The sequence below is a fragment of the Marmota flaviventris genome, chromosome 2, assembly GCF_047511675.1.
Source record: "Marmota flaviventris isolate mMarFla1 chromosome 2, mMarFla1.hap1, whole genome shotgun sequence".
Classification (NCBI taxonomy): Eukaryota; Metazoa; Chordata; class Mammalia; order Rodentia; family Sciuridae; genus Marmota; species Marmota flaviventris.
In genome coordinates this window covers 22596002-22619016 of record NC_092499.1, presented here as the reverse complement: position 1 = coordinate 22619016, position 23015 = coordinate 22596002, and the positions used below count along the sequence as shown (strand labels likewise).

The 23015-nt window shown below is 38.0% G+C and overlaps 1 protein-coding gene across 5 annotated transcripts in view; it reads right to left on the bottom strand.

Moving 5' to 3' along the window:
* Ston2 (stonin 2) overlaps positions 1-23015 on the bottom strand; it is a 129723-nt gene that overhangs the window by 92107 nt on the left and 14601 nt on the right. For 4 of the 5 annotated variants that reach the window (XM_071607628.1, XM_071607631.1, XM_071607629.1 and 1 more), the window contains exons 2-4: positions 7518-7784; positions 4912-5187; positions 3582-3737 (exon numbers count right to left, since the gene is read on the bottom strand). In XM_071607628.1, coding sequence (XP_071463729.1) covers positions 3582-3737; positions 4912-5187; positions 7518-7605 — 520 coding nt within the window. In that variant the 5' untranslated portion in view covers positions 7606-7784. Of the gene's footprint in view, positions 1-3581; positions 3738-4879; positions 5188-7517; positions 7785-23015 lie in introns of those variants that run through there. The other variant, XM_071607632.1, reaches the window with a different exon arrangement.

Below are 23015 nucleotides of genomic sequence, written 5' to 3'. Positions count from 1 at the left end.
ACCCAGGATCATCTCCCCATCTCAGAATCCTTAATCACATCTGCAAAGACCCTTTTTCCAAATAAGATTTTTAGGTTCCAGGAACTAGGACCTAATGTCTTTTGGTACTGTTATTCAGCCTATCATATCTCAAAATTAAACACAGCCAATGAACAGGGCATACAGCAGTGTGTGCAAGAAGTCTCAAGATGTCTATCAGCAGGAGGATATTTGCTGCACATCAGGGTTATTTCTGTGTAATGACTATAGTTATATATGTGGTATTATTGACACAGCACATGTATCCAGATGTTTCAGATTCAAATTAAAGTCTGAGTTGCCTAACAACCTTCTGAATAGAACAGTCTAACTTGAGCAATGTCACATTATCCATGCTGAGTGGCCTAAAGGCCTAGCTTCTTCTGCTTATCACTTGGTTTCAGTTCTACCAACCACTCTTCCTCATTGTTAGACATACCCTAAGGGAGGAAACTTAGGGAGTTTGAGTAAAAGGAATGTATTCTGCAGCCTTTTATTTAGTAGGTTCACTAATGAGTCAAACTGGATACTAGCAGGAGATTTAGGATTTGACTCTTAATTTATTTCCTCTCTTTTTTTTTTTTTTAAAAAAAAAACTACTCTTCTGTTGCAGAATCCTCTGTGGTTCTTAGACTTACAGGTTAGAAGCACTGCGTGTGTAAGAAAAAGTGTGTGTGTGTGTGTGTGTGTGTGTGTGTGTGTGTGTCTGCTTGCAGGGCTAGTCCTACACCAAGCTTATTCATGCTGTTTGCCTACTCATCAAGAATCAAGTCTGCTGGCAAATCATCCTACAGGCTCCTCCTAAGGCAAGGTTGAGTGAACTTTTCATACATGAAAAAGATGGGATATTAATGTCTGAGCAATTTTCAAGCCAAAATTATGCTTTCATGCATTTTAAAGTTGTCATTTCTTGATTTTTTTTCTAGCAATACTAATAAATCTCATATCTTTAGAACACTTCAGGGCTGGGATTAGGGTAAAACAAGTGATACACTTGCCTTGGGTACAAAATTTAAGGGGATGCAAAAAACTCAGTTATAAACTGATACTCTAATGTAATAATTTCAAAAAATCAAAGCAGCAAACTATAGTCAAATGGTTAATCACCTATTTTTATAAATAAAGTTTTACTGGAATGAACCAGGATTAGTGTATCAGAGTCATGCAAGTATTAACTGGATCTTGTCTTTAAAATATGGATATTGTTTTCATTGAGTATATTTTTGCATTGTTTTAATTTTTAAAAATAATTTTAAATAATTCTCATTTTTAAATGATTAAATTTTTAAAAAACAATTTATACTCCAATTTTTACAAGATAAGCACCCTTCAAATAACCACTACATTTTGTTATGGAGCAAAAGTGTTTTGTTTATTTCCCAATATATTACAAAGGATATGAAAAAAGATATACTGAAGAATCAAGATTCAGTAAAATTAATACTTTGTACTACTTCATCAAGTATACTGTTAAGTGAAATTGAAGGGTTTTCTTTATTATGAGTACATAAAGGCCAGAAATTTAACTCATCATTACTTCTGTACCATCAATGCAAATGCCAATGCAGTAAAAAGGGCAAATAACATCTTAGAATTACTATGAAAATAATTTTGACCATACAGACCCCTTGGCAAGTCCCTGGGGTCAATAGGCAACTGTAGCCTTAAAGAATAAAGTTTTACCAATACATTAAAACCATTGTAAATAGGATAGAATCCTTAGACGGGGGCAACATAATTAAGACTTACCCCAAAATTAGTTTTACAATAACAAATGGGGAAGAGAAGCAAACTGACCCATCTGATATATAAACAGTTTTGAGCAACCACAAAATCTTTGATGAGGCTAAAGGTAAGATATGAAAAAGATGTAAAAAATCTGAATGCTATGAATATAATCAGTGACCTAAAGGTATGGCTATTTTAGGGCAAGTGGAGAAACACAATCCCACCTACCTTTCGCCTCCTATGCCTGGCCTCACCTCCCCTGTAAGAAAGGAGCAGAAGGCTCTAGAGCAGCAACAAAAGGAAGAGAAAGGCACAAATTACACAGCACACCCTATGCTGCTCCAATATTCTGGGGTCAGTTAATGGAGTTCTCTTCTGCTGCTTCCTAGCGCACAACGTTGAGCACATTCCCAAACCACTACCCATTTCAGTCTCCTCATACAAATATGTATATAATTCATATTATGAATATAATTCATATTATGAATATAATTCATAAAAGCTGGGACTGGGGGTGTGGCTCAGTGGTAGAGCACTTGCATAGCATGTATGTGTCCCTGGATTCCATTTCTAGCACCCCATCTCCCCCACAAAAAACGTTGAAAGCCATCTGATTGACCATTGCTAAGGTACTGGAAAACTGTATATGGGTAATTCATACAATGAATTACCTATTTTTTGCTCTATTTTTCATATGATTACTATAAAGAGTATATGAGATGACAGAGTTAAAGTATTTATCATGGTGCCTAAGAGAGTAAGTATTCAATAAATATATCTTATTAGCTGGGCATGGTGGCACATGCCTGCAATCCTAGCTACTTGGGAAGCCAAGGCAGAAGGACTGTGAGTTTAAGTTCAGCCTGGGCAACTCAGTGAGGCTCTGTCTCAAAATAACAGTAACAAAATAAAAGATCTGGGATGTTGCTCAGTGGTAGGGCACTTGCCTAGCTTATGCAAAGCTCTCAGGTTTAATCTCCAGTACTGAAAAAAAGTATCCTGTTAAAAATTAAAAAATATATACTTCTGTACTTATTCATTACTATTTTCTTAGTCTGTTTCTGCTGCCATAACAAAATGCCTTAGACTGGGAAATTTATGAACAATAGAAATTTATTGCTCACCATTCTAGAAACTGGGAAGTCTGAGATCAAGGCACTAACAGATTCAGGGTCTGGTGAGGACCCATTCCTTAATTTTAGCTGTGCCCTCACATAGCACAAAGGACAAACACTATGTTGTCAAATGTGGGGACAGCTCCTTCAAGTATCTTTTATAAAGGCACTACTCCCAATCACAAGGATTCCATCCTCGTGACCTATTCACCTCCCAAAGTCTTCCCTCCTTTTAATATCAACATATTGGGGATTTGATTTCAACAAATTTAGAGAGACAAAACATTCGAACCATAGTACCAGAGTTCAATAACTTTCCACTGCATGTATAAATGCTTAGATCAGTGCCTTAGCAATGTTAGGTATTCAAAAAGGGTCTTTTCCACCGTCCCCAGCCAGAGTGGAAGCCGATTGGACCTGTCACATCATCCATGCTCCTTTGAGTAGCACAATAATTCACTGAAAAGCTCATACTTACATATGAAAAGTATACATAAAGGTGCAAATTATTATGTAAAAATTGAAATGTTTATTATATGGTTGAACCATGTTTTATATCTTCTTAAAAATCATTTTATTGGTGTTGAAAATATATTTGAAAAACAAATAATTTGTATAAAGTTAAACCAGAAAACATTGCCTTACAAACAGAAAAATGAGGAAATTATTCTTGTGGGACAAAGAATACCAAGATAGAACTTTTCTTCCTGCCTGCCCCACCTGTTTCTTTAGGAGATGGTGAGGTGCTGGCCCAGGGTGTGTCGTCTTCAAATTGAACCCAGTTGCTGATGGCTGAGGCCAGGTCAAGTGAGGGCTGCTCGGGGCTCTCGGGAGGAGAGGCCACTTCAGAGATGAGACCCATCTTTTCAGAGGGTCCTTCAGAATGGAAGAGAGAGGCAAAAAAGATGTCATTTTGTGAGCTGGGGTTGTGGCTCAGTGGCAGAGTGCTTGCCTAGCATATGTGAGGCACTAGGTTCGATCCTCGGAACCACATATAAATAAATAAAAAATAAAGGTACATCAACAACTAAAAAATATTTTTTAAAAAAGATGTCATTTTGTAAGACAGAGAGATGCTACATGCCTGGATTTGGAGACAAAGAGGGTAGTCACATGTCAAAAAATGTAGGCAGCCTTTGGAAGCTGTAAAGGGCCAAGTTATAGATTTGCCCTTAGAGCTTCAGAAAGGAATGCAGTCTTGCCCTTAGAGCTTCAGAAAGGAACACCCCAGGACACAGAATTGTAAAATCATATAGTCTCATGTTGTTTAAGCTACTATGTTTGTGATACATTATTATAGCAGCAAGTAGAAACTAATATAGACTCAAAAGTTATCCAATCACCTTTGATGTTTCAGTACATGACACAACAATAAATAGCCAGGCTGCCAGAAAGGGAACTAACAACTGGCTTCTCTGAGTTTCTCAGTACAGCTTCTAGCCATTTAAATGCCACAAAATCAGTGCTTTACCAGTTACAACCATCTTCACTCCTGAAAATTTGGAATCCATTCAGTAGTCTGAGAAATGAGAATCTCCATGTTCAACTAGTCTCACTGGGGACTCTACAAGACATGGTTAGTGATCTACTCTTTGAGAGACATTCATTTGTATGCATAAGGAAATAACAATTTAGATACGTAAATAATTCCAATTCCTAATAGTTTTAAAAATACATGTATTCTTCTAAAGACAAGTCAACAGCCAAGGACAAGGGTAAAAGGCTGAAAATGCCCAGAACATGTAAATTCTTTTGTGTGTATGGGGCTGTAGCTCAGTGGTAGAGCACCTGCCTTGCACATGTGGGGCACTAGGTTTGATCCTCAGCATCACATGAAAATAAATAAATAAAATAAAGACATTATGTCCATTAAAACTGGGAAAATATTGGGGAAAAAAACACTATATAATTAAACCAGATGAGATCTCTGTCTGCTTTCTCCTATGCTGGAGCAAATAAAATAGAATCCTGGCAGCCCTAAATACTTCCCACAGAAAAGCATCCTACTGAGCACATACCAAGGCAGACCTTTTCTTCCTGCCTTCCCCACCTGTTTCTTTAGGAGATGGTGAGGTGCTGGCCCAGGGTGTGTCATCTTCAAATTGAACCCAGTTGCTGATGGCTGAGGCCAGGTCAAGTGAGGGCTGCTCAGGGCTCTCGGGAGGAGAGGCCACTTCAGGGATGAGACCCATCTTTTCAGAGGAATCATCCTGCTCTGAGTGGGAAAGGTCCTGGGAGGCTCCATCCACCACATGGTTCTCCCCAGAGGAAGTCTCAGACTGGTCTGAAGAAGATGACAGTACTGGGAGGTGTTCTTCAGTGCCCCCTGAAAGAGATACCAGATACTGCCATATGAGGAAGTACAGTCATCAGAACTGTCTTACAGAGGCAAACACTAAGGATGGGCAAAGGATGACCATAGGACTTACCATTATAGTGGGTAGGAAGATGAAACAGCCATTCTGATCCATCCCTATGCTAAATAACTGTTTCTCCAATAATTGTAAAAACTATATTAGCATGTCCCCAGTCAGTTTCTATACAGGTTAAGAAGCGGAGTCTTATTCACTATTTTTATCTCAGTATGTACTCCAGGGCTTGAGGATTACAAATTAAAATACTTAGAGAAGTCAAATAAGAAATATAACTAAGTCAAATGGAACAAATGAAAGGCAACAGAAGCTTCTGGAGACTGTGTCTGAACAGTAGTACTTTTCTTCAGACCAAAAATATTTAAATACAAATTTCAAACTGTGTAGTCCAAGCTATGCATGTCTTCATGCAACAGGTGCAAACTCTGCACTAATGACTATGTGAATATGATACAAAGGCTCTTCCTGTAGCTTTGTATCACTTTATTGGTCCTGGAATGTGTAATACACTTAGAATGTTTGCATTTTTGTTTTGTTTTGAAAATAAAAGAACCATATACTGCATATGATGGTGGATATATTTACATATGTGCGAAAATTCATCAGATTTATGCCAAAACCCACCAATTTTACCACATGAATTTTTTTTTTTTTTTTTTTTTTGTAATGGAGATTGATCCCAGGTGTGTTTTACCACAGAGCTACATCCCCAGACCTTTTTGAAACTTTTAAATTTTAAGACAGGGTCTTACTAAGTTGCTTAGGGCCTTTTAACTTGCTGACTCTGGCCTCAAACCTGCGATCTTATTGCCTCAGCATCTTGGGTCACTAGAATTACAGGTATGCACCACATACCCAGCTACTTACATGAAAATTTTTAAAAAGCATAGAATTAACATGAAAATCCTTTTTCATATCATTAGCCAAATAAATTGGCAACCTGCATATAACCAAAGTCTTTAGAGTAGAACTACCTAATAGTAATAAGAGGTGAGCCATAGTAATAAAAATGAGCCATTGAACCCAATGTCTTTTTCATGCAAAGCACATCTTTACCACTAAGCTAAATCCCTAGACCAAGAAACTTTTTTTTTTTTTTAGGTAGTGGGGTACCAGGAATTGAATTCAGAGGCACTCAACCACTGAGCCACATTCCCACCCCCTATTTTGTATTTTATTTAAAAATAGGGTCTCAATGAGTTGCTTAGCACCTTACTGTTGCTGAGGCTGGCTTTGAACTATTAATCCTCCTGCCTCAGCCTCCCAAGCCACTGGAATTATAGGCATATGCCACCATGCCTGGCCCAAGAAACCATTTTTAATAATATGCATTTCAACCCAGTATATTGTAAATATATAATTTCACCATGTAATCAATATAAAAACTGTTGATGAGATGTTTCACTTTTTTTTAAATTAGGTGTTCAAAATGCAAGCTCTAGGTACTTTTTACCTTCAGAACATTTCAATTCAGATTCGCCGTATTTCAAGGACTCAGTAGCCATGTGGATATCACCTTGGGTGGCACTGTAGACTCATATTTTCCAGGTGTTATAAATGAAGGTCGGATGATGCGGTGATTTCAGCTGGCAATAGCAGCTGTGGTACAGGACCAACTGGCATGGCTCTATTAATATTCCCTGGATCCTGCCTTGGCCTTCATCCCTGAGCATTAGTTCCCTAAAAGACACTATAATCACCTTTATCGTGACCAGAGATGGCCATGCTGAGCTCTTTCTATGTGCCAGGCACTATTCTAAGCACTTTATGTATGTTAATTTGTTTGATTCTCATTCAACCTTCCCAAGTAGATACCACGATTACCCTCTTAATCAGATAATAAAACTGAACAGAGAGGTTAAAAAAAATAAATTTCCTAAGGGCATACCACTTATCTATGATGAAGCCAGGATTTGAACTCAAGCAATATGGCTCTGGAGCCAGTCACTTTTAACAGCTTCACTTTAAAAATTCAGAAAACCCAAACTGCTGGTGGGAGTAAGCGCCAAAAAGGCTGATAGTGAAGTACTTTGTAAAGATAAAGTTTATGTTCCTTAAGAACCAATACCTTTGGTATTTCCAGGCTCTTTTCTAGGGCCCTAAGGTTACTTAGATGCATCTCTAGACTTATAAGTTTAAAAATTCACACATCTTGGGAAGGTGACTAAAGTAGACTTTCTTCGTTGTTAAGATCCTTTTCAAAGAATGACCAAGTAGAAGATATAACAAGCAGGCATGGTTCTTCACCAATCTTGTCACATTAGGAAATGAAAGCACTCCTTACCCTCAGAGGGGACAGAAAAAAGTGGCTCTTCATTGAAGGAGACCCACTCTGACTGATGCGTAGCAATTACGTGGTCCAAGGTCGTCATGCTAGGAAGGCACTGGTCATCTTCACACTGGTGGTGGACCCTAGAATAATATCTGGGTGGAGGGGTATATGGCAGCACGGTCAACTTGGCCTACAGTCTGTAACAGGGGTCTTGCTGGGGGAAGTACTCAGAACATAGATTAGCCTTTCTTGCCTTTGATTAATCTGCCAAGCAGATATCTGTAAAACAAACAAACAAACAAAAAGCAAATTATAAAGGATAATCATCACATTTTACCAAATCCGCACAGGCCTAGGACTTTCAGCCCTGCCCATGAGAAATTCTGAGATAGTTTATAACTTGCCATATTTTTCTCTACTCCTGTCTTGCCTTTATTATGATGAAAAATCTGCCATTAGCATCAAGATCTCTGGATAAACCTTCATATCATCTGACTGATCAAATTTTGGTAACTAGGGTCCCTAATTTCCGCAATCCTTATATTTCAGAAATATTATCTATAATATAGTGCTATCATGGTAAAGCAAATATTAAAACTTTTTAAAGTGTTTTCACTTTATTTTACCAGATGGTAAAATAAAAGCATGTTCTTTTCTATTAAATCAGTGCAGTTTCTTGCCTTAGGCAGGTAACTTTTTGCAAGCCTGATTTAAATCTTTGGCAGAAACCCAACAATCTCCAGATGGTACCTCCAAGTATGGTTTACCAATCAAGAAAAATAGAAATGGAATTATCTCATTCATTTAGAGTAAGAGGATAGGGAATATTTGCTTTAGCGAAAAATATGAGTTAAAGAAACACAGTTTCAAGCTAGGCCAATTTGAATTAGCATATAAATGTCAAGTCTTTATTTACACTGCAATTATGTTCTATGTATACAGAAGCACAGTTAATTGGCTTATAATTTTGTTTATTCTGTTAATGTCTTTTAACAACTTGAACCTAGCTCTTGATCTAATGATGAATTAATAAAATAGGAATTAATGCAAAATTAATGTGCTTCCACAAAAGAGCTACTATATTGAGCAAAATCAGTTCTTACTAACTGAACACTCACAATATTCAGATAGTTTCTAGAAAGACTTAACTCATAACCTTCCCACTGGCATACAATAACAAGCTGAGGAAATCTTACATTACTATCTTCAACAAGTAACCTACACTGGGCAAAATCAAAATAGAAACATTTAATAGCTTTTGCCTTTTATGATTAAGACAGTTTTGTTTTATACATCCTAAAACAATTAATTTTTAATTTTCTATAAAATTTATAACTTTCAGAAACACATTTTCAGGCCATCCTTAATTTGATTTAATAGCCATTTCAGCTGAGTAGGACAGGTGGTACTATAATTCTTTTACAGAAGAAGAAATCTGGTCAGAGAAATTAAGTTATTTATTCAACATTTTTAGTGTTCTCAAACACTTATTTGATGTCCTAAGATTCCTAAGATGCTTCTTCTAAGTGGAAGAATTCATGAACCTCAGGAGAATGATTAAGTAACTCTTTTTCTCCATAATAAAATACTACATAAAGAATGATCAAGTAGGAGTCACAATAAGCATCAAGCTATGAGGGGATGGGCATAACCCTTTAATGCAGGTTGGTCTTTGGATGCCAAAACACTTGAACCTTTGGGTTATAAGCCACAAAAAAAAGTACTACAGAATGTATAGAGACTATCACCCACTAAAATACAAACACCAATAACAATGAATAGCCTGGGAAACTCCTTATGTGGAAATCTGCCAGAATACCCAAGGTATACAGAGGATGGAACACCCAGAAATCTCCAGTCCAACTCCTTTCGTGAGATCCTTACCAGTCACAGGACGGGAAATATTCAAACTGCCTTGGGAGTGCACATCTCCTAAACCAGATCTTACCAGAGAGCAATGCAGAGCCCACACTCAAAAGAGCTGATACCCATGAGCTTCTGCCTATAAAGGTTTTTTTTTTGAGCCCTGTCAAACATTAGTGTCACTCAATGTGGTTATGGCTATAGGCCAAGACAAGACAGCAAATATGAAGAGTCAGATTCCTCTCCCCACAACAGCAGCAGCATGTAAACCGCATCTCCCACCCCACCCTCTCTAAAAGAAAGCCACAAAACAAGCCCATGTGCTGACACATGCAGCGTCATAACTCAGTGGGGAAAACATCCTGCTGATCCCGTGATGATGAACATAGCAAAATCCATGGATGAGTGAGGTGGGGGAGGGGATAGGGAGAAAGAAGCAAAAGGTAAAGGTACTGGGAAAATACCTAGGAATTTTAAAATCTGGGGGTCTTAAAGATCAATAGTGCAGCTCCTAAGCTTTACTGATGAAAAAACTGAGGTTCAAGGAAATTAGGTATAACCACAGAGATTGTGAGAACATGGGATAGGAAGAGAGCCTGTCTGGATTTGAGACCTGCATAGTCTTGAATTCATAAATCAACCTCTTTAAGCTTCAGTTCACCCCTATACAGTAAGAATAATAAAACTCACTTCATAATTCTAAATATTAAGTGAGATCATGTATATCAAGTACTTGCTACTGAGTATAATAAGCCCTCTGTAACAATGACAATGATAATAACAGCATGTGTCCTTACAGAGGGCAGACTCTGCACCAGGCCCTATTCCAAACCCTTTGTAAATGTTAGCCATAACTATCACTGCTGTTGTTAAACGTATCACCCAAGGCTGCACAACTCCTTAGTGGAAGTCTTAGGACTAGAATGCAGGTGTAAGGAAACCACCTCATTTCTGTCACTTACACATTTAATGATTTCCCTGTGCAGTTACTGTAAAAGCAGTTCCCCTAGATGTCAAGTGGAGTCAAGTGCTTAGTTATAGGGCCCAGAAGGCCAATTCTGAAACTTCTTCTTTATTGCTATAGACACATTCTGGTTGGGGAACATCACAGAAGGTATGAATGAAAAAGAGCCCCAAAGATCTATCTACCCTTACTTAACTTGTTGTCACAGGTCAGACATGGGGCAGTTATAAATAATATGTAGTCGAAAGAAGGACTTTTATTACAGGATCCTGCGCATAATCCCATGAAGTGGATTCTGGGCATTTACCATGGAATGTATAATAAACCCTAAGACATTAAACCTTGAGAAGGGCTATGCTTGCAGCTCAAAATCCACAGAGAAACCCAATAATTGTGAGGCTATATTCAGACTAGGATTAGTTTCTCAGTAAAAACCTCACCCCATTTTTAGAATGTGAATCATAATGTGAGGCTTAGAGTCACCACAAATGAATAGTGACTCAGAATCAGCAGCAATGCCATCGAAAAGACACTAGAAATTTCACTGAAGTTTTAAGCTTACCACTCCAAAGAGATACTTCTTTCTCAGCACTGCTTACCACTGAAAATTGGGGGGTAGACAATAAAATTTTCTGATAAGATTGAAGTCATCAAAGTAGATTTGTGTTATGTCAACCCTATAAAATACATTCATGACCCCTGTATATATGGACGTGCACCAGATGCCCTTGGAGAATGGTGACCCTTGAGTGGCTCACAAGCCAGTTGGGAGATGAAGAAACACAATGGCAAACCCAAGTCTGGGAATAACTGCCTGCTGAGGGACACACTGCAAGTTCTATGACAGTTTAGCTATAGGGAATCCTTGAGGACTGGAATTGTAAGAGGCTGAGCAGGTTTCTTGGATTTGAAGGATGTCCTTAGTTTTAGACCACCAGAAAGGATGAGCAAGGATGTCTTTGGGAAAGAGGATCAGCATGAGTCAAAGTTAACCATCATTCCTCAGTAAGGATTGTTTCTGGGTCAGTATGATGGGAACAGAGGTACAGATTCAATGGGAAATGAGGAGATGGCTCAAGGTTTAGAAATAGAAAGACTGACTCAAGAAAAATGAGTAGGGGACATTAACATTGCTGGGTAAGAGCCTGGAGATGAATGTTATCAGCTGGGAATGTCCCTCTGGTGTGTTCCACAAAATCAGGGACTGATATTATCAGGAAGAGGTACTGGGAACTCTGTTCTGGACTTGCTCTAAATTCTAAGGGTGCTAGGAAGAGCAATACACCTTTAGGTAGCTTATAGTCAACTGCAGGGAAATGTGACAGTGACATAAAATAATAACCCCTGCTTTCTGACCTATTCAGATGGGTTATCCATCAAAGTGCAACAGTAGAGAGGAAGGGCATTCAGAAGCTCCTCAGGGCTTCAGCAGTAGATGGTCTTGAGCTGCACCTTAAACTGGAAAGGAGGGCTCTGAGTGAAAGCAGAGGGGCAACGTTATTTAGAATAAGGGCACAGGAAGGGCATGGCTACCCAACTGAGTTATGTTCTGTTTATCTGAAAAGTTAAAGTGGTATCAGGCTTGTGGGACAAAGAGAGCTTAGAACAGTGACAGCCCTAGATTTCAAAGTGAGTTTGTTCTAGAAACTACCCTTTCCATTACCACTGCTGATGCCTGGGTACAGCCCTTTTGGTCTCTCATCCAGTTACCAGTCTCTTACCTGTCTCCCTACCCCCAGTATCATCCCACTATCCTGTTATCCACCTATTACGCTTGAGTGGTCTTCTTAAAACTTGAAAATGGCCATGCCATGGTCTACTTAAAAACTCCTTGATGGTTCCTCACAGGATAAAGTGATATGAGAAATAAACAAAGGCTCCTGATAGGAGAGGCACACCAGCTTTGTCTGTGGATATACCCTTAGCATTGAACAGAGCACCTGGGACACGTTAGGTGCTAATAAATACTGCCCTTTGATGCAGGCACTCTGTGATTCTTCCCTATCTACATCTCTAATCTCTTGCCATTACCTCCCCATGTAAACCCTGCATTTTTGATAAACAATTATTTTTCTCCAAAGACTTTTATTTCATATACATTATGTGTTCATATATTCAACCATGTGTTCATATATTTATCAATTAAATATGCTATTAAGTGTTCTCTCCAGTTTTATTTCATGAGCTCCTAATCACCTTCAAGTCTTAGCTCACTTGTTGTCTTGGGTTTAGTTCAACAAGCTTTGACACCAAGTGGAAATCACTGAATTAAATGAAAGAGAAGACAGATTCTCTTGCTGTGAAGACTTTATGGTGGACATGTTAGCTATTTTTTTGGCCACTCAAAATTTAAAAAAAAAAAAAAAAAGCCTTCCTTTTTTTAAGAGGAAAAAAATGCTCTCTTCCATCCCTCATGACAAATTATTCATTTCAACGGCTATTAGACTCTTGAAGAAATACTAAATGGTGCAAAGGCCTTGCATGCATTCAAGAGCAAGTGTGCAGGCAATGGACATTTGGTGCAAGCCCAGAGGCAGTCACGATCCAATTCAGTGATGATGGTACCAAGTGCAGCATCCTAATCAGACGTGGAGGTGTGACTCTGACTCTGTCCACTGTTGGAAAGATTCTTTGGTACCTATTTTTCAAGTCAAGTTTCACAGTCGTCCACTAATCCAATGAGCTCTCCAATTCCTTCAATAGATTCCTTTCCTTCTTATATTAGCCAAGGTGATTTCTGTTGTTTGGAACCAAGAACTGTGATATATAATGCCCTCAACTTGCACTAATTCCTCACTTGTTCTATATACTGATAGTATCTTAACCTATACTCACATACCAAATTAAAACAAAACTGCTAATGTGATTAACATGTTAACTAGCCCGTGAGGAAAAAGACTGTACCTTTTTCTTGCTGTCTCCAACTCCTAAAACAGAGGGAATGGAATTTAGTAAATACTTGTTGAGTATCAATGGTTGAATTAATTAATTAATTAACTTGTTTACCAAGAAGGCATCTCTGAGTCTTCTGAAATAGAAAATATTTTAGGAAGATTTATTTATTTATTTTAAAAAATACCTTTATTTTATTTATTTTCACATGGTGCCTGGGATTGAATCCAGTACCTCACACATGTTAGGCAAGCACTCTACAACTGAGACACAACCCTGGCCCCTGGGAATATTTATTTCAACACTAGGTATAAAATAGTTTGGGAGAGAATCTGGATATAGGGCAACATGTTTACTTCCCTTTTTTTAAATCTAAAATTATGCTATTCAATTCCAATTTAGTAGCCACTAAATACAGGGACTATTGGAATGTGGCTAGTCCAAACTAAGTTGTTCTTAAAAGGTAAAATGCACATCAGATTCCAAGAAATATAAAAATGTGTAGAATGTCTAATAATTTTGTGTTGATTACATGTCAAAATGATATATTGGATGTATTGAGTTATATAAAATACACTGTTAAAATTTCATTTAAAAGTAAAATGACTAAAAATTTTGAAATAAAACGTTTGTGGCTTATACTATATTTTGTTGGAAAGCATTGCTCTAAAGCAATCCATTCTTTATTTCATAGCTATTTTTGAAGCTATGTCTCACTAGACAGAATTTTTCCCTCAGTGATTTATCTTTCAGTCTGAATATTTTCAATGAGGAGCTGGTTGTAATTCTCCATGCATACAATGTATCTTTTTTTCTCTAATTGTGCTCAAAATTTTCTCTTTAGTTTTTAGCAATAGACTATGGTGTATCTAGATGTGGCTTTCTTACAAATCATAAATCTGTGCAGTTTCTTGGATTATGTCAATTTTTTTTCATTACATTTGACAAAAAGGGTCACTACTTCAAACAAGAGTTTCTTTCCCTTTTCCCATTTCTTCGGTAATATTTTTAAACTTTTCATTGAAGTACAGCAGACACTCAGAAAATCTCCATCACTTATATTGATTTGGTCTCAAATTCACTGACTCTTCTGTCATTTCCTTTGTCCCATAAGTTCAACCTGTGAATTTTTCATCTTACTCAACTTTTCCATTCCAGAATTTTCATTTAATTCTTTTACAGTTTCTACTTCTCTGCTGAGATGCCCTGGAAATTCACTCTCTGTGACAATATTTTCCTTTAGTTCTTTTAACATATTTAAAATAGTTGCTCTAAAGGCTTTTCTAAATCTAACAACTAAGCCATTTAGGATCAGTTTCTATTGAACATTTTCTTTCTTAACTATAGGTAATATTTTCCTATTTCTTTGTATACCTAATAATTTTTAATGATACACTGATGACATTCTGGATTTGATTTTTTTTTTTCTCTGCAAACTGTCTATTTTTGTTTTAGCATGTAATCTGACTACTGGCTTTTACCTTGAGCTTGTACAGGCTTGGTCTTTCACTTTGTTGGATGAATTTGTTTCCTAGGCCCCTCTAATTGCTAGAAGATTCAACCTCCAAACTCAATCAGATCCTCTGCAGGATTTGATTCTAGGCTTTGTTACGTGGATTGAATACAAGTCTTACTCCAGAGCAGTGGTTGACAAACTGCAGCCATAGCCTAGGTCTGGCCCTCTACCTTTTTTGTAAATAAAGTTATATTGGCACACTGTCACACACATTAACTTAAATATTATCCGTGGATGTTTTTACTTTCCTTGGCTGAGTATTTTTGACAAATATTGTATGGCTCACAGAGCCTAGAATAATTACTGAATAATTAATAATGATATTTATTATTATTACTACTGGATTTTTTATATTAAAAAAATTTATAAGCCCTGCTTGAGAGCATGGTCCTCTCCCTAAGACACAGACTTTCTGTATCTTGGCTGGATGCTCAGGATGTTAATAAAGTGTTAACAAGGTCTTTCTACTTTGACTTTATGTACTCTGTCATCTTCTCAGTATTGGAGCCGCCTCCTTTAGTAAGCTTTATATGGTTTTTGTCTATAGATGTACACACTCCAGCACTGCCAAGGATTCTCCCAGTATACCCAGACACACTTCTGCTTCCCTCTCTCCTTCCCCATGCAACTCTCTTCTGTTTAGTACCCTGATATGATTAGAAACAGTTTGTTACCCATGTGCTAGAAGCCTGGTCCCCAGAGTGGTAGTGCTGAGGTGGTGGTAGCTTTAGGGGGTGGAACCTAGTGGAAGGTAATAAGGTCCCAGGCTCCACCCTCATGAATGGATTAATACATCTCATATGAGCAGGTTGTTATAAATTAAGGTTTCCACATGTCATTATCCCCTCTGGTCACAATAGTTTCCTTTTCTCTTCTCTGCCATGTTTTAACACAGCCACGGACCCTTGCCGGGACACCAGTGCCATGCTTTTTAGAACCTCCAGCCACCAGATCGTAAGCCAAAAAAACTCTTCTTTATACGTTACCTAGCATCAGGCCTTTTGTTAGAGCAACACCAGAGAAAGACACTATTCTGCAGATTCCAGCTGCTTCAATGGCTCCAGACCTGAATCTCTATTTCCTTAGCTCAACAGGACTGCTATACTCAGTTTAGACTCCAGCTAATTACACCATAGTCAGAAAACTCTCCCCTGGAAGAGAGCCAAGGTAATGGTTGGTGGGGCTCACTTCATAAGTTTTCCTTCCCTTAGGATGTAAATCTTGTACCGCCTGTTGATGAATGCCTGAAAATAGCTGCCTCATACATGCGGACATTTTGTGGTTATTTACTGCACAAGGGCCAGTTTGTTGCCAGTGAGAGCCAGAATTGGAAGTCCCCCGTAAAAAACAATAATTCCTGACTTCTGTTCAATTTTTTAAAGTGACTAGTCCTGATAAACTAAGTAAAGGTAATTTTATATTAATGTACTAGAAATTAACTAACATTTTCCAAAACTTTTATAAATCACAAGAATAATAGGAGAGTTTCATATAGCCATGTGGATTAACTCTGTCCCTCCAGAGTTGGGATAATGTTTCACTTTATTAAGTTAGCTACACTATGAAATACAAAATATGCTTGCTTGGCTAGTGATCCAAAAGAAGTCATATAAATCTCTGGCCATCTTCCCCTTTCCCTATTTTTACATATGTAATTAACTAGATAGCTTCTTTGAAAATCTTGGTATTGACTTGTTGGATTTGAGGCTACTGGCAAACACTACCCAATTTAAGAAACATTTTAAACTGCATATTAGTACCAATTCTAAACCCCTAAGTCAGGCCTCAAATTTTTCCTTGTCAAGAACAAACATCTAAAGGTCCAAAGGTAAACCAGGAAGGAAGGAAAAATAAGACCACATGGATTCTGTGTACTTTTAGACTTTTCTTCTAAAGCTAGATATTCTATTAACTCATTGAGCATCTACTGTGTACCAGAATTATGAGTAGTACAATACAAAGTGATATTAGGCATGGTTTTATACTTGGAGATCTCTGTCATAGTGGGTTACAAAAACCATAAAAGTTTAATCAGGAAGCTAAAGTAACCATACTGCTCCTTCATAAGTTCTTAGAATAAACAGAAGGCTAGAAGGCCCCATGACCCTATGAGAAAGACCTGAATCAGATTAAGGATATTCCTTTATGATAGAATTTTTTCATTAATAAAACCTAAACAAAGTTCCTTGGAGAACAAACACACACACACACACACACACACACACACACACATTTTCATTGACAGGTACCTTAATGCTCTTAAAAGAAATATAATAGAGTTTGCTGACACTGGTTGTTTACTTTTCATATTTCAACCTTTTTTTTCCTTTCATTTAAATCTTTCATTCTTGAGGGGAAAAAAGGAGATTGACCGCTCTCCTTCCAATTGTCAACAGAAATTGAAGGAAAAAAATGAATATCTCAGCTTCAAATTACAGACATCTGAGGAAGAACTCCAAATGGAACAAATGGCACACATCAACTGTAGGGAGTAACTACATGTGAGTCTATGAAATAAATCCCCACTTATTTTTTCAATCATATATATCATAGTCCCCTACCCACAGGTGTCTTTTCTATTTCTAAATTCATATATACATAACACCTACATAAATAAGTGCATGTGCATCCCAATGTTATAGTTACAAAATACACTATTGTGTAATTTTTCTTCAAATAACCAACCTTTATGGCTGTGCTATCCAACAATTCCACTGCCCCATATTCCAAGGCCCAGTTAAAAGTCACACTTCACTTGAAAAACAGGTTACGCATAGCCTCTGATCTTTGATGCATTCCTGAGGAAGTGACCTTGAATGACATCCCCAGGCACCTGAACAGTGTACTGTCACATCAGTGAATGACCCTGATAGGAGGTCAGACTTTAAAATGTGCAGAACACTTTCAGTCTCTTGAACTCTTAACAAAGTACTGGCTTACTCCATCTTGGCAAATTCCTCTTAGCTTACCTCAGTTTCATATTTTTGTAATAAGGATACTAGATTTCATCTGTATGAAGATAACGAGTTGATGTGGATTTCTTCTCATCTATATTTTAGAGCCATGAGTTTATCACTGTGGATATTCTAATATTATTAGACTGTCAGTTTCCTATGAGTCTACAGGGTTCTATTGGTAATTGGTAGCCATATTTCCTGCACATAACTGTGTAGCTTTACAAGAAACTTAGCAAAGTGTGTGTGTGTGTGTGTGTGTGTGTGTGTGTGTACACATACATACATACATATATTTTTGGTTGTTTGTTTAAGCTACTGCAATTAGATACAACTCTAATGGAAAAAAAATGGGAGAGATAAATCATGGCAAGCAGATTCTAAGATGATCCATGATCTTCACATCTTGGTATTACTCCTATGAATATGTATGACAAAAAGGACTCTACAGATGCAATTAAGGTTAGCACTCAGTTGACTTAAGAAGGGGGATTATCCAGGTGAAGTCCCAGACCACTCTGTATCTGGCCACTTGGAAAGAAAAGTATCTGAAATGGGGCTTTTCTCCATGCGATGTCTTTAATCCCAAAGTTGAAAAAAATACAAGCACTGCCAAAGAACTCAGTGAATAGGAGAAAATACCCTTGGCAATAACTGTGCCACTGGGAGATGGGCAGGTGCCAGGCATGTTACAACAAGAGCAGGAATTTCCTAAAACTACAGGCAATTTTTAAATTCTGGTAATTATTAAATGACATAATGTGGGTAAGAATGCTTAGCAGAATGTAGCATATTATTAAAAAGAAAGGACTGCACATTGTTGTCTACCAAGTGGCAGAATGTAGAAAGGGGCTTTGTCCCTAAAAACAAAGTCAAGTGCTTTGGAGCCCTCCTTCTTTGTGGCTATCAGGTGGGCAGAGGCACAAGGAAGGGAAATCTTGTTGACAATGATGCCCATGACCTGTCTCCCACCATTCCCCACCCTGGATCCAAGCACTATTCATATGCAGGCTCACTTTTGCAATCTCATAAAATGGTATATGTTATCTCTTTTGTTCCTCTCACCAACTTTAGGAGGTAGGTACTATTGTTAATAATATCACCATTTTAGAGATGACAAGCTGAGGTCAGAGATGTTAAAAAACTTGCTGTGAACTTTCAAGTTCATAAAGTAGTAAATGATAGTTCTGGGATTCCAACCCAAATCTTCCTGACTTCTAAGGCTATTCACAGACAATTCCTGAACTCGTTCATTCATCTAATACAGATTAGGAGCCTCCAATGTACCAAGCTCTAACCCTATACTAGATGTTAGGGATCCAGAAATAAATATAGACTCCAGGAAGGCTGATTAGCCAATAGCTTTACACCATGAAGGATTTCAAATATCACACTGGAAGGACTGAAAGAAGATATGACTCCTACAACCTTAACTCATGTCATAATACCAGACCACTCTGCATAGAGATCAATGTTTATCTTTTGTAATTCTTGTAGTTACCTTGTGTCTAACAAAATTACATTACATTGTGGGTTTTGTATGTGTGAATATACATTAAAGGTTCAATTTGGTTAAGTGAAAACATACCAAAACAGATCATAATATTTTTCTAATCTTGTCTTGAAACTTCAGTTTTTATAATATGCTGCAAATCTCAGAAAAAGCAATGAACATCGGGCTCTCTCTACCTCTGAGAGGCAGTTTATTTCAGAGGATGACCAAAGGTCTCAGGTCTGAGGTGTGGGGAGCTCATGGGGGCCTCATGGAAGACTCTGCATCAAACTGGATCTCAGGAGGACACATAGCACATTGATTCAGAGCACAAGCTCTTCATGCATGCAGGCTAAGTCCTCTGGCTGTTAACTGTAACCATGGGTATCACTCAGTTGACCTTAAGAAGGGGGATATCCAGATGAGGTCCCAGACCACTCTATATCTGTTCCATGGAAACAGAAGCATTTGAAAGGGATCTTTTCTCCACGAGATGCCTTGAAATCCAGAGTTGAGAATAAATAAATAAAAGTGCTGCCGAAGAACTCAGTAAATATAGGAGAAAATATTCTTGGTGATAATTCTTTAGTTCTCTAAGCCTGAGTTTTATATATTAGTATCTACCTCAGAGATTCCTGTAGGATGAAAAAAGATGCTACAATGTAAAGCTTTGGTATAGTGAATAACAAGTGCTAAATTAATAGTAGACATTACCATTGCAATTTCTACTAGAAAAGGATGAATAGGAGTTAGCTTGGTAAAGAAAGAGTAAGAACTTGATGATTTCATTCCTGTGGTAATGGCATTCAGGAAGTGAAAGTGGAAGGAAAGGGGAGACCTTAGAAATTTGGGTGAAAAAGGAAGTAGTTGTGAGAGACAGTAATGAGACAGGACACAGCTAGGCCAGCCCGACGCAAGGCACTGTCGGCCTGGAAATGAGCTGGGAGAGAAGGTATGGGAGGCAGTCCTACCACAGTGGGCGATATTGAGGCCCCATTCACAGGGACATCTCTGTAAGCAGTGCCATTGGGTAGGTACAATACAGCCTATGCAGCTGAAGGGACAGCCTGCCTACATGGCTTTTCCCAGGCCCTGAACAGCAGGCATTGCTGTTGTGCTCAAAGTGTCCCATTGCTAGTATGCCCAAACGACCCATTTCAGTCAACAATGGACAGCAGTGTGACCAGAGGCATCACCAACTTCTTTGGGTATATGGAAATCATGTCCAAAGAAGTCCATTTGTGACATGAGAGTGTGAAATTATATTTATCATACAGCTGCAAGATCACAGACCTTCATTTTAGAATAATAAGGGTTAGAGGAAAATAGCTCCAGGCCACAAATCCCAAGTGTGGTGACTTATTCTCCAGTGAAGTTATCTCAACATGGATTTGTCTAGAAAAACACAGAGCTTTATTCCTCCAGGTAGATGACAGAGAGAAAAATGATCCCTCCATCCTTCCTGCTTCTGTAGATATGAAACTTTCCTCCTGGGTAGATCCACCTCCCCTGCATGCTTTCCCTGCCACTCAGGCCTCCAGCATCACAGATGCCCTCACCAACGCTCCATCCTTCATTGTACAACTCCAGGTGGCGCCATTCAGACAGATCCAATGTGAACTGCACTCCCTTACCTAAACTCTGCCCTGGAGATGTATAAGCCAGCAGCCCTGCACATCACATCCACATGTTGGAAAAAGCAGGAAAATGATGAATGTGCAGAGAAAACTTTGGGCACAAGATGAAAATACACAAAATGCTTATATCTATAGGAATCCTTGGGTTATTCTATATTCAACAGAACAAAAGGAACAACAATGATATGAAATTGCAATTAAGCTTGAGTGATTAGAAGAACATAGTGCCATTAGCAGCTGAATTGAGGGCAGAGAATGTCCCAGTACATATTCTAAAGAAATTAGGAGTGGCCCCATAAAGACAATTAAATGGAAGTGAAGAGGGAAATGAGTTTTATCTGGGACACATTGAGATTCAAGGTTTGTGAAACAAAAAAGCAGTTAGAAAAAGTGTAGATTTGGCACCCACAGAAAAATTAGGGGTAAAAAGTTAAGATTTTTAAAGTCATCCATGAAAGATGGTATTTGAAACCAAGGGAATAAATAAGTTATCATTGTGGGAAGTAAAAAGATAGACAAAGAAGCTGACTCATTCTGGGAGCATGCCTATACATGGAAGGGGACTTGGAAAAAAAAGGAGCCTCAAGTGACAGCCAGACAGTGAGAGAAATAGAAAAACCAGAGGCTTCCAAAGTCATGGAGGCAGAGAGAGGTTTTCAGAAGGTAGGTTTCTCTAGTATATACTGCTGAGAGACATAAAGGGGCTCAGAGGGTCATTAGTGACTCTAGAGTCACAGGAGTGTTGGCTCCATGAGGGATGGGACATGCCCTTCCTAGTCATGTTTGCAATGCTCAGTGCTGGTGACGCAGAGAAGAGCAACAAGCATTGCTGGAATAAAGTTGAACAGCTGACCTGGAAGCTTGATTGCAAGGAGTTAATAATAAACCACGATTATAGTTTAAAGTTTAATGACTCAATACAACTTTGTAAAAGAAAGTTAAAAAAAACCCAAAAACTACCATTGTACACCCATTGACCTCATTACATGATTCTACAGAGGAAGCACTTTTCTACTTTCAGATAACTGAAACTCGCCTGAGGCCAGGGGCAAGAGGCTATTCCTCAAATCTTCTAGGTCATACTTCTCTGAATGCAGCCATAGCAAAACTGTAAAACTTTCTGCTTTAGTTTCTATAAATTTATTAGGTTGACATAAACTTGCTTGCAAAGGTCTTGAAAATATTTAGAAGATGGAAAATAGACTTAAAATACTTAAAAGGCAAACACTGTTTCCATGGAAACTTTTTTAAAATTATGCTTTCCCACCTGTTTTGGCAAGATTAAAAGTGGGCCTATGAATTTCATTACCTAGAAAAAGTTTCCAGGCCAAGAAAATATTTTTTGATATCCCAATATAAAACCTCTAAGGACTACAAAATAATCACCCTAAATCTATTTTCTATACAAACAGGGATTAACATATCATTCACAAACTGTACTTTAAAAAGAGGATACTAATAACTAAAACTAATATCTTTTGAGTGCTGAAGGCTTTACATGCATTATCTAATCTTCACAACAGCTCAATGAGATAAAACACTCATGCATTTCATAACAGCTCCATGAGATAAAATGCTAATTAATGTTCAACTTACATGTGAGGTAACTGAGGTTTAGATGGGCCAATTTTCTCAAACTCACACAAAGACTAAGCAGAAGAGCTAAGATTTATAGGATAATATCATAGATCTCATTTTCGTGGCTGTATGATATTCCATTGGATCGCTCCCATTTAAAATTAAATAAATTTGACTTATTTAAAATTAGACTTTTTAAAATAGGAAATCATGGAATAGGTAGCCAATCTGCAAAGGGAGCAGTTCACAGGTTCCTAAAGATCTTTTAATACTAATGGACCCACCTGCCCAATTCACCTAAATGAGGGTGGCCAATGCCACTCACTGCTGCAAAAATAAGGAATGACAGGAGTCGAATGAGTAAAATCTGACTCCCATCTAAGTCCCGCTGGATTCAAGCACTAGAGACTTCCTAATTAATGGTGTCCCTTCCTCTTCTTCTACCTTCACTAGCCTGTTTTTCCAGGAAAATGGGGGTGGGATGAATATGTCTTAGGCCAGATTCCTTAGAAAACAGCTTAAGGCCATGCTTCTAATGCCAGTACCTTACAGCAATTCCAGGGAAGCCAGAGTGAGGGGAAAAGAGTAACAAAGTACGGAAAGCAAATACAAGA